The 13,346-nt window shown below is 41.1% G+C and overlaps 1 protein-coding gene across 1 annotated transcript in view; it reads left to right on the forward strand.

Moving 5' to 3' along the window:
- Window positions 1-13,346, forward strand: part of GRIK3 (glutamate ionotropic receptor kainate type subunit 3) — a 708,422-nt gene that overhangs the window by 585,668 nt on the left and 109,408 nt on the right. The window contains exon 11 of the mRNA XM_089688809.1: window positions 136-359. Within this exon, the coding sequence (XP_089544935.1) occupies window positions 136-359 (224 nt within the window). The remainder of the gene's footprint in view (window positions 1-135; window positions 360-13,346) is intronic.

Raw genomic sequence — 13,346 nt, forward strand, 5'->3', positions numbered from 1 at the left:
TCAGAAATAAAGCTCAGAAGGTTTTCTTATCATTGACAATTTTGTATTACACATCCTGCTGAACTTTTGTTTGCTAAGAATGTTAAATTCTGCAGTTTCTGCATTCTATAGCCCTTTGTTTTTTTTCTGTTTCAGAAAGCTGACCTGGCAGTTGCTCCTCTCACCATCACCCATGTCCGAGAGAAGGTCATTGATTTCTCCAAACCATTCATGACCCTTGGAATTAGCATCCTGTACAGAAAGGCTAATGGTACCAGTCCCAGTGTCTTCTCCTTCTTGAACCCTCTCTCTCCTGATATCTGGATGTATATCCTCCTTGCCTACCTTGGAGTGAGCTGTGTCCTGTTTGTCATTGCAAGGTAACACATTTTGTATGCTACAGTGTTATAAGCTTGGAGGTTATCACACATTATTTCCAGTTCAAACATTGTAAATTTTACAGCCTTTCCACAATATGGTCCACTGGACTACTAATAGTACCTGTTCGTATATGAAATGATTAAATGTATTCTATTAAAATGTATAGTACTTGTGCTCCTACCTGCAGTTCTGGAAATCATGCATCGCTTGAAAGTCCTGAAGACTAGAGTAAGGCAAAAACTACCAGACAATTTGGTGAACTACACAGAATTGTTTAAATTAGACAGAACTGATTACAACAGTAACATAGGCTGGCCAGCCAGCTAGAGATATACACTATATTGCCAAAAGTATTAGGACACCTGCCTTTACACGTACATGAACTTTAATGACTTCCCAGTCTTAGTCCGTAGGGTTCAATATTGAGTTGGCCCACCCTTTGCAGCTATAACAGCTTCAACTCTTTGGGGGAGGCTGTTCACAAAGAGTGTGCCTATAGGAATGTTTGACCATTCTTCCAGAAGTGCATTTGTGAGATCAGGCACTGATGTTGGACGAGAAGGCCTGGCTCGCAGTCTCTGCTCTAATTCATCCCAAAGGTGTTCTGTTGGGTTGAGGTCAGGACTCTTTGCAGGCCAATCAAGTTCATTCACCCCAGACTTGCTCATCCATCTCTTTATGGACCTTGCTTTGGGCACTGGTGCACAGTCATGTTGGAACAAAAAGGGGCCATCCCCAAACTGTTACCACAAAGTTGGGAGCATGAAATTGTCTCGAACTAAGAGGCCAAGCCCGAACCCTGAAAAACAACCCCACACCATAATCCCCCCCTCCACCAAACTTTGCACCTAGCACAATGCAGGCAGGCAAGTACTGTTGTCCTGGCAACCACCAAACCCAGACACGTCCATTGGATTGCCAGAGAGAGAAGCATGATTCATCACTCTAGAGAACATGTCTCCACTTCTCTAGAGTCATGTGGCGGCATGCTTTACACCACTTCATCCGATAGTTTGCATTGCAATTGGTGATGTAAGGCTTGGACACACATTCCATGGAGCACTCACAACTGTTGTTGTGCTAATCTGAAGACCACATGAAGTTTGGTGGTCTTTAGCTATTGACTCTGCAGACAGTTGGCAACTGCTGTGTGCTATGCGCTTTTACATGCGCTAACCCCACTATGTCATTTTACGTGGCCTACCACTTTGTGGCTGAGTTGCTGTTGTTCCCAGTTGCTTCCACTTTGTTATAATACCACTAACAGTGGACTGTGGAATATTTAGTAGCAAGGAAATTTCATGGATGGACTTATTGCATAGGTGGCAACCCATCACAGTACCATGCTTGAATTCACTGAGCTCCGGAGAGCGACCCATTCTTTCACAAATGTTTATAGAAGCAGTTTGCATGCTTAGGTGCTTGATTTTATACACCTGTGGCCATGGAGGTGATTGGAAAACCTGAATCCAATTATTTGGAGGGGTGTTCCAATACTCTTGGCAATATAGTGTATGTGTGAATATATTTCTAAAAACTCTTCAGTTAAGCATCTTCCGCATTTAACAAGCCATAGATTATCATTTGTGACATCTTTGAACTTGACTAATTAAATAGAATCTCATCAATTTTAAAAGTGAAAGGAGAATTTTTCATGGTAAAGTTACATTTTCTTCACAATTGATAAAAAACATATGGAAACTTTTTTTTAAAGTAGTGAGTAATGTTAAATATAATATTATATATAAAAAATAATAAATATATAAATAAAAAGCATTCAACAATGTCTTATTGTCTCTGTCATAACTCTAGTGGCCAGGAAATGCCATTAACATACCTAGGTTGGGAAGAAACTCACATGTATTATAAGGCTGCATGGGACCCACTATCTGGCATGAAACAGAATAAAGATGGTAGAACCTTAGAATATATTTCCACTGAACAAGAACACTATGTACTCAGTGCTGTCATATTACAGGAACATTTTAAGATGGTTGCTTTTTTAATTGTTTTGTTTTTATTATTTCTTGAGTTATAGATGTACTGATATTTTTTTACCATCTGATTTCCACTAGAATTATATTCAGTAAAATTAGCTTGATATTGATGGCTGAAAATACAAGAATTCCTGTGCCCTAATTTTCATAAGTAATACCCAACAGGTACATATTTGCAGCAGAGCCTTACTGATTTGCAGAAAGGCCTTTTCACCTTACATTGTACATGCAGTTAATTCCACTGCAGAATAATTAAGTAATTCTAAAGGGCTTTAGAAGTGAATGGGCTATGAGTCTATGATGGCATTATCTTAGTCCTTGGGCTTGGACAGGGGCCCACCTTAACATCCCCCTAGTTCTAAGGCTGAAAAAAAATCAGACACAGCCTTGTCATATTAATTCTGTCTGTTACTGGATTTTTGGATACACTAAGCTTGTGACATTCTTGCAGTCGTGCATAACTTATATTATATTATAGGGAGAACATAACAAACAGCAACTGCAATCATCAAAACATTCCTAGATATGTTCTACCAATCAGGACGCATCATTTTATATAGTATGAAACTTTATTGCAGTTACTTAATATTTTCACTGTAGCTCTTCATGCAAAAACAGTAAAAAATGTATCATAGATGGATAAAAACCAACTCTGAAGTAGGAACAATGCATTAACAAGTCCTCCAGTATATAATGGAATTATCTACTAAAAGAGCAGGTGTTCAACTCAAGAGAGAGTAGTCTGAATTAATAGCTTCATTTTGCCTCCTCTGCTTGAATATTATAAACAAGCCTTGTTTTTCTACATACCTGCCAACCTCTCTAAAGCCCTGTTTCATTAAATCTCCAACTTACATAACACTTACACTTTTCTGCTCCCTCTGATCTTATCTATAATGGATTTGTAGCTGGTCTGATCTCTAATCCATATTTATGGAATAAGCATAAATCCAGGTTATGCGGCACAGTGGATGCCTGTAAGGCGATGCTGGTTTTTTACAATTTATAAGTCTAGGTTTTTATATTATGGGAAACTGAATGGCCTTTTCAATCACTGTCACTGTGCTCCCATTACTGCCTCTTTTAGAAAGTGGAATGTTTGCCTTGATTTATTAACAATACATTGCACTTTTCTAGTCATGTCTTGCATTTATTGCTAAATTTTGATCAATGCTAATGGAGATTACAAGAACAGAATAGTACCCTTCAAGTTATATCTGGGCATTGTGTTTTACACTTTTCAGAGAGTTTCATAATTATGAGCTATATAACAATTTATGCATGGTATGAAAGAAAGCAGACTTTTATAATCAAAACTGCTAATTTTTGACAAAAACAAAGCCTAAAATGGACCTATTGTGAATGCAAAAAAAAAAATTATATATATACAGTATATATATATATGTTTATCTATTTATTATTCTATTAGTATTAGGGATGAGCCAAACTGCCCTGGGTTCAGCTTGATTATGTCTCAGTGAACAAGTTCAGATGCTGAACCTGAACCCCATTGAAATGAATGGGAGCCGTGTCTGTTAAAAATACCCATTTTCTAGGCTAATAGGCAACGGGGTTAAAAAATCATGGATGGTAGGCACTGCTCTGGGGAATACATGCCAGTCTAAAAAAGTTTAAAAAAATTCCATTTTGTAAGGGGCAGTGATTTTTTTACATGTTTAAAGAGAAGCATTAAAAATGACCATCTCCTTTAAATAACACATCTGGAAATGCCATAATCCTGCCTGTGAGGGGGCACATGTGCATCTTTTTGATGTACAGAAAGTTCTGCAGTAATAAGTAGAGATGAGCGAATCGAACTAGGCGAACCGGAATTCGAGTCGAATTTCAGGAAATATTCGATTCGTGTCGAAACCGAAATTTTGCCTACTTCGGGTGCGCGAATCGAACATTTCCCGATCAGCCGGCAAAAGTGTCCCTGCAGTGAGCTCCGCTATTTCTGACAGTTCTCTGACAGAAGGAACACATGTTTAGCGGTTGAAACATTGTATCTATTAGTTTACATTTAGGATACAGATGTTTCAACCACTGTACATGTGAAGAAGTTGTGAGAGAACTGTCAGAAATAGAGGAACTCTGCACATACACTTTTTGCCGGCTTGGAATTATTCTTCTTTTCATCCTACTTCTTCTTCTTCTTCATCCTCAGAAGAAGAGGATGAGGATGAGGATGAAGAAGAAGAAGAAGAAGAAGAAGAAGAAGAAGAAGTAGGATGAAAAGAAGAATAATTCCAAGCCGGCAAAAAGTGTATGTGCAGAGTTCCTCTATTTCTGACAGTTCTCTCACAGCTTCTTCACATGTACAGCGGTTGAAACATCTGTATCCTAAATGGAAACTAATAGATACAATTTGTATCTATTAGTTTCCATTTAGGATACAGATATTTCAACCGCTGTACATGTGAAGAAGCTGTGAGAGAACTGTCAGAAATAGAGGAACTCTGCACATACACTTTTTGCCGGCTTGGAATTATTCTTCTTTTCATTCTTCTTCTTCTTCCTCATCCTCATCCTCATCCTCATCCTCTTCTTCTGAGGATGAGGATGAAGAAGAAGAAGAAGAAGAAGTAGGATGAAAAGAAGAATAATTCCAAGCCGGCAAAAAGTGTATGTGCAGAGTTCCTCTATTCTGCAGATACACTTAGAGGAGCTCTGCAGATACACTTAGAGGAGCTCTGCACATACACTTTTTGCCGGCTTGGAATTAATCTTATTTTCATCCTACTTCTTCTTCTTCTTCTTCTTCTTCTTCATCCTCATCCTCAGAAGAAGAAGAGGATGAGGATGAGGATGAAGAAGAAGAAGAAGAAGTAGGATGAAAATAAGAATAATTCCAAACCGGAAAAAAGTGTATGTGCAGAGCTCCTCTAAGTGTATCTGCAGAGCTCCTCTAAGTGTATCTGCAGAATAGAGGAACTCTGCACATACACTTTTTGCCGGAAACCGCTGTATGGAGTGAATGTCCCAGAACTGTCAGAAATAGACTATTTATGACAGTTCTGGGACATTCACTGCATACAGCTGTTTTAACCGCTGTATGGAGGGAATGTCATGGAACTGTCAGAAATAGACTATTAATGACAGTTCTGGGACTGTCCTTCAATGCAGCGGTTGAAACATTGTATGTATTTGTTTCCATAAATGGATCCATTTATGGAAACAAATACATACAATGTTTCAACCGCTGCATGGAAGGACAGTCCCAGAACTGTCATTAATAGTCTATTTCTGACAGTTCCATGACATTCCCTCCATACAGCGGTTAAAACAGCTGTATGGAGTGAATGTCCCAGATCTATCAGAAATAGACTATTTATGACAGTTCTGGGACATTCACTGCATACAGCTGTTTTAACCGCTGTATGGAGGGAATGTCATGGAACTGTCAGAAATAGACTATTAATGACAGTTCTGGGACTGTCCTTCCATGCAGCGGTTGAAACATTGTATGTATTTGTTTCCATAAATGGATCCATTTATGGAAACAAATACATACAATGTTTCAACCGCTGCATGGAAGGACAGTCCCAGAACTGTCATTAATAGTCTATTTCTGACAGTTCCATGACATTCCCTCCATACAGCGGTTAAAACAGCTGTATGGAGTGAATGTCCCAGATCTATCAGAAATAGACTATTTATGACAGTTCTGGGACATTCACTGCATACAGCTGTTTTAACCGCTGTATGGAGGGAATGTCATGGAACTGTCAGAAATAGACTATAATGACAGTTCTGGGACTGTCCTTCCATGCAGCGGTTGAAACATTGTATGTATTTGTTTCCATAAATGGATCCATTTATGGAAACAAATACATACAATGTTTCAACCGCTGTATGGAAGGACAGTCCCACAACTGTCATTAATAGTCTATTTCTGACAGTTCCATGACATTCCCTCCATACAGCGGTTAAAACAGCTGTATGGAGTGAATGTCCCAGATCTATCAGAAATAGACTATTTATGACAGTTCTGGGACATTCACTGCATACAGCTGTTTTAACCGCTGTATGGAGGGAATGTCATGGAACTGTCAGAAATAGACTATAATGACAGTTCTGGGACTGTCCTTCCATGCAGCGGTTGAAACATTGTATGTATTTGTTTCCATAAATGGATCCATTTATGGAAACAAATACATACAATGTTTCAACCGCTGTATGGAAGGACAGTCCCACAACTGTCATTAATAGTCTATTTCTGACAGTTCCATGACATTCCCTCCATACAGCGGTTAAAACAGCTGTATGGAGTGAATGTCCCAGATCTATCAGAAATAGACTATTTATGACAGTTCTGGGACATTCACTGCATACAGCTGTTTTAACCGCTGTATGGAGGGAATGTCATGGAACTGTCAGAAATAGACTATTAATGACAGTTCTGGGACTGTCCTTCAATGCAGCGGTTGAAACATTGTATGTATTTGTTTCCATAAATGGATCCATTTATGGAAACAAATACATACAATGTTTCAACCGCTGCATGGAAGGACAGTCCCAGAACTGTCATTAATAGTCTATTTCTGACAGTTCCATGACATTCCCTCCATACAGCGGTTAAAACAGCTGTATGGAGTGAATGTCCCAGATCTATCAGAAATAGACTATTTATGACAGTTCTGGGACATTCACTGCATACAGCTGTTTTAACCGCTGTATGGAGGGAATGTCATGGAACTGTCAGAAATAGACTATTAATGACAGTTCTGGGACTGTCCTTCAATGCAGCGGTTGAAACATTGTATGTATTTGTTTCCATAAATGGATCCATTTATGGAAACAAATACATACAATGTTTCAACCGCTGCATGGAAGGACAGTCCCAGAACTGTCATTAATAGTCTATTTCTGACAGTTCCATGACATTCCCTCCATACAGCGGTTAAAACAGCTGTATGGAGTGAATGTCCCAGATCTATCAGAAATAGACTATTTATGACAGTTCTGGGACATTCACTGCATACAGCTGTTTTAACCGCTGTATGGAGGGAATGTCATGGAACTGTCAGAAATAGACTATTAATGACAGTTCTGGGACTGTCCTTCAATGCAGCGGTTGAAACATTGTATGTATTTGTTTCCATAAATGGATCCATTTATGGAAACAAATACATACAATGTTTCAACCGCTGCATGGAAGGACAGTCCCAGAACTGTCATTAATAGTCTATTTCTGACAGTTCCATGACATTCCCTCCATACAGCGGTTAAAACAGCTGTATGCAGTGAATGTCCCAGATCTATCAGAAATAGACTATTTATGACAGTTCTGGGACATTCACTGCATACAGCTGTTTTAACCGCTGTATGGAGGGAATGTCATGGAACTGTCAGAAATAGACTATTAATGACAGTTCTGGGACTGTCCTTCAATGCAGCGGTTGAAACATTGTATGTATTTGTTTCCATAAATGGATCCATTTATGGAAACAAATACATACAATGTTTCAACCGCTGTATGGAAGGACAGTCCCACAACTGTCATTAATAGTCTATTTCTGACAGTTCCATGACATTCCCTCCATACAGCGGTTAAAACAGCTGTATGGAGTGAATGTCCCAGATCTATCAGAAATAGACTATTTATGACAGTTCTGGGACATTCACTGCATACAGCTGTTTTAACCGCTGTATGGAGGGAATGTCATGGAACTGTCAGAAATAGACTATTAATGACAGTTCTGGGACTGTCCTTCCATGCAGCGGTTGAAACATTGTATGTATTTGTTTCCATAAATGGATCCATTTATGGAAACAAATACATACAATGTTTCAACCGCTGCATGGAAGGACAGTCCCAGAACTGTCATTAATAGTCTATTTCTGACAGTTCCATGACATTCCCTCCATACAGCGGTTAAAACAGCTGTATGGAGTGAATGTCCCAGATCTATCAGAAATAGACTATTTATGACAGTTCTGGGACATTCACTGCATACAGCTGTTTTAACCGCTGTATGGAGGGAATGTCATGGAACTGTCAGAAATAGACTATTAATGACAGTTCTGGGACTGTCCTTCCATGCAGCGGTTGAAACATTGTATGTATTTGTTTCCATAAATGGATCCATTTATGGAAACAAATACATACAATGTTTCAACCGCTGCATGGAAGGACAGTCCCAGAACTGTCATTAATAGTCTATTTCTGACAGTTCTATGACATTCCCTCCATACAGCGGTTGAAACCGCTGTATGGAGTGAATGTCCCAGAACTGTCAGAAATAGACAGAAACTGTCACAGAACTGTCCTTCTTCTCATCCTTCTCCTTCTTCTCATCCTTCTTCTCATCCTTCTTCTCATCCTTCTCCTTCTTCTCATCCTTCTCCTTCTTCTCATCCTTCTCCTTCTGCTCATCCTTCTTCTCATCCTTCTCCTTCTTCTCATCCTTCTCCTTCTCCTTCTTCTCATCCTTCTCCTTCTCCTTCTTCTCATCCTTCTCCTTCTCATCCTTCTCCTTCTCCTTCTCATCCTTATCCTTCTTCTCATCCTTCTCCTTCTTCTCATCCTTCTCCTTCTCCTTCTTCTCATCCTTCTCCTTCTCCTTCTCATCCTTCTCCTTCTTCTCATCCTTCTCCTTCTCCTCATCCTTTTTCTTCTCATCCTTCTCCTTCTCCTTCTTCTCATCCTTCTCCTTCTTCTCATCCTTCTCCTTCTTCTCATCCTTCTCCTTCTTCTCATCCTTCTCCTTCTTCTCCTTCTTCTCATCATTCTCCTTCTTCTCATCCTTCTCCTTCTTCTCATCCTTCTCATCCTTCTTCTCATCCTTCTTCTTCTCATCCTTCTCCTTCTTCTCATCCTTCTCCTTCTCCTTCTTCTCATCCTTCTCCTTCTTCTCATCCTTCTCCTTCTTCTCATCCTTCTCCTTCTCATCCTTCTCCTTCTCCTTCTTCTCTTCCTTCTCCTTCTTCTCATCCTTCTCCTTCTTCTCATCCTTCTTCTTCTCATCCTTCTCCTCCTTCTTCTCATCCTTCTTCTCATCCTTCTTCTTCTCATCCTTCTCCTTCTTCTCATCCTTCTCCTTCTCCTTCTTCTCATCCTTCTCCTTCTTCTCATCCTTCTCCTTCTTCTCATCCTTCTCCTTCTTCTCATCCTTCTCCTTCTCCTTCTTCTCTTCCTTCTCCTTCTTATCATCCTTCTCCTTCTTCTCATCATTCTCCTTCTTCTCATCCTTCTCCTTCTTCTCATCCTTCTTCTTCTCATCCTTTTCCTTCTTCTCATCCTTCTTCTTCTCATCCTTCTTCTTCTCATCCTTCTCCTTCTCATCCTTCTCTTTCTTCTCATCCTTCTCCTTCTCCTTCTTCTCATCCTTCTCCTTCTTCTCATCCTTCTCCTTCTCCTTCTTCTCATCCTTCTCCTTATTCTCAGCCTTCTTCTTCTCATCCTTCTCCTTCTCATCCTTCTCCTTCTCATCCTTCTCCTTCTTCTCATCCTTCTCCTTCTTCTCATCCTTCTCCTTCTCCTTCTTCTCATCCTTCTCCTTCTCCTTCTTCTCATCCTTCTCCTTCTCCTTCTTCTCATCCTTCTCCTTCTTCTCATCCTTCTCCTTCTTCTCATCCTTCTCCTTCTCCTTCTTCTCATCCTTCTCCTTCTCCTCATCCTTTTTCTTCTCATCCTTCTCCTTCTCCTTCTTCTCATCCTTCTCCTTCTTCTCATCCTTCTCCTTCTTCTCATCCTTCTCCTTCTTCTCATCCTTCTCCTTCTTCTCATCCTTCTCCTTCTCCTTCTTCTCTTCCTTCTCCTTCTTATCATCCTTCTCCTTCTTCTCATCATTCTCCTTCTTCTCATCCTTCTTCTTCTTCTCATCCTTCTTCTTCTCATCCTTTTCCTTCTTCTCATCCTTCTTCTTCTCATCCTTCTTCTTCTCATCCTTCTCCTTCTCATCCTTCTCTTTCTTCTCATCCTTCTCCTTCTCCTTCTTCTCATCCTTCTCCTTCTTCTCATCCTTCTCCTTCTTCTCATCCTTCTCCTTATTCTCAGCCTTCTTCTTCTCATCCTTCTCCTTCTCATCCTTCTCCTTCTCATCCTTCTCCTTCTTCTCATCCTTCTCCTTCTTCTCATCCTTCTCCTTCTCCTTCTTCTCATCCTTCTCCTTCTCCTTCTTCTCATCCTTCTCCTTCTCCTTCTTCTCATCCTTCTCCTTCTTCTCATCCTTCTCCTTCTTCTCATCCTTCTCCTTCTCCTTCTTCTCATCCTTCTCCTTCTCCTCATCCTTTTTCTTCTCATCCTTCTCCTTCTCCTTCTTCTCATCCTTCTCCTTCTTCTCATCCTTCTCCTTCTTCTCATCCTTCTCCTTCTTCTCATCCTTCTCCTTCTTCTCCTTCTTCTCATCATTCTCCTTCTTCTCATCCTTCTCCTTCTTCTCATCCTTCTCATCCTTCTTCTCATCCTTCTTCTTCTCATCCTTCTCCTTCTTCTCATCCTTCTCCTTCTCCTTCTTCTCATCCTTCTCCTTCTTCTCATCCTTCTCCTTCTCATCCTTCTCCTTCTCCTTCTTCTCTTCCTTCTCCTTCTTCTCATCCTTCTCCTTCTTCTCATCCTTCTTCTTCTCATCCTTCTCCTCCTTCTTCTCATCCTTCTTCTCATCCTTCTTCTTCTCATCCTTCTCCTTCTTCTCATCCTTCTCCTTCTCCTTCTTCTCATCCTTCTCCTTCTTCTCATCCTTCTCCTTCTTCTCATCCTTCTCCTTCTTCTCATCCTTCTCCTTCTTCTCATCCTTCTCCTTCTCCTTCTTCTCTTCCTTGTCCTTCTTATCATCCTTCTCCTTCTTCTCATCATTCTCCTTCTTCTCATCCTTCTCCTTCTTCTCATCCTTCTTCTTCTCATCCTTTTCCTTCTTCTCATCCTTCTTCTTCTCATCCTTCTTCTTCTCATCCTTCTCCTTCTCATCCTTCTCTTTCTTCTCATCCTTCTCCTTCTCCTTCTTCTCATCCTTCTCCTTCTTCTCATCCTTCTCCTTCTCCTTCTTCTCATCCTTCTCCTTATTCTCAGCCTTCTTCTTCTCATCCTTCTCCTTCTCATCCTTCTCCTTCTCATCCTTCTCCTTCTTCTCATCCTTCTCCTTCTTCTCATCCTTCTCCTTCTCCTTCTTCTCATCCTTCTCCTTCTCCTTCTTCTCATCCTTCTCCTTCTCCTTCTTCTCATCCTTCTCCTTCTTCTCATCCTTCTCCTTCTTCTCACCCTTCTCCTTCTCCTTCTTCTCATCCTTCTCCTTCTCCTTCTTCTCATCCTTCTCCTTTTCCTTCTCCTTCCTCATCTCCAAGGGCATTTAAATTAAAGGTACAGTGTTCTGCACTAATTTAAAGGCTCTCTGAAGCCTAGAAACCCTTTAAATAAGTCATCTTCGTAGCGGAGAAATTCGCATCGAATCGAATTTCACACTGGAATTCGCCGAATCAGCCGAATCGAATTTTTCATTTCTTCGCTCATCTCTAGTAATAAGGACATTTGGACATTTACAAAGGAAATTGCTAGCAGAAGACACTTCAATGCTGACTCCTTTTTTTTAATAAATAAGAGCACATAAACCTCTCCAAGGGTCTTATATGCATTTTGAGTGGCCTGTGGGCAATCTGCGTGCTGTTTTATTTTTTTTTGTAAATGTCACATTTTACTGGAATGGAAAAGCATGTGCATATGGCCAACACCCCCCCCCCCAAAAAAAAACACGTAGAACGCTTAGAATCTGGCATAGATTTTAAGTGCACCTCCATGCACCTCTTTAGTCACAAACCTACTAAACGACATATCAGACTGGATGTCGCTCCACTTCCTTAAACTGAACCTTTCCAAAACCAAGCTCCTAGTCTTCCCCCCAGCTAGCACACCACCCCCCACTGACTTCTCCATCATGTCCAACAATGCCACTATTAGGCCTGCCCCGCAGGCCAGAGTACTTGGTGTCATTCTGGACTCCAACCTATTCTTCCAGTCCCAAGTCCAATCACTAACAAACTCAAGCAGAGTCCACCTCCACAACATCGCCAAAATCCACACGTTCCTAACCCCAGAAACCACTAAACAGCTCATCCACTCCCTCATCATATCACAACTCGATTACTGCAACTCCCTCCTCACTGGCCTGCCTCGCCACAGGCTATCCCCACTTCAGTCGATCCTGAACACGGCAGCCAGACTCATTCACCTCACCAACCGCTCCGTTTCCGCCACCCCCCTCTGCCAATCCCTCCACTGGTTTCCGATTGCGCAACGGATCAAATTCAAAATCCTAACACTGACATACAAAGCTGTCCATCATACTGCTCCAAACTAAATCACCGACCTAATATCCAAGTACCACCCAACACGCACACTCCGCTCCTCTCAAGACCTCCTTCTCTCTAGTTCCCTGGTCTCCTCCTCCCATGCCCGCCTCCAGAATTTCTCCAGGACATCACCTATCCTCTGGAACTCCCTACCCCAATTCATCAGACTATCACCTACTCTCCTCTCATTTAGGCGCACCCTGAAAACCCACCTCTTCAGGGAAGCCTACCCCACCCCCTGCTAACTGCCGACCTCCTCCACTCTTCCTACCACTCCATTCCCCACAGCTATCTCCTCTTGTACCACTATCCCCTCCCTCCTAGATTGTAAGCTCAAAAGAGCAGGGCCCTCGAACCCCTTGTGTATCACATTGTATTGTTTTCGTACTGTTGCATGTTCTGTCTCCCTTTGTAATGTATGGTGCTGAGCGAACTGTTGGCGCTTTATAAAGACTGTATAATAATAATAATAATAGTCGAGGGCACTTCTTGAGCCCACTGCATTGAATTTCACTTATTACTGTTTCACCAAACCCTGGACAGGACTGACCTGAATAAGTTACCTCTAAAATGCACAGGGAAAGCTCAATGTTGTTGAATAGACAGAGTCTCTTGTGTTGGTGCTCTGCTCCCCCTACCATCCTTGAGAGGACTATGGGATGTTTCCCTGCTAAAGTCTACTTACTGGATTTAGTCAACATG

The sequence above is a fragment of the Staurois parvus genome, unplaced genomic scaffold (genome assembly GCF_062004578.1).
Source record: "Staurois parvus isolate SC_StPar_1 unplaced genomic scaffold, SC_StPar_1.0 ptg000454l, whole genome shotgun sequence".
NCBI lineage: Eukaryota > Metazoa > Chordata > Amphibia > Anura > Ranidae > Staurois > Staurois parvus.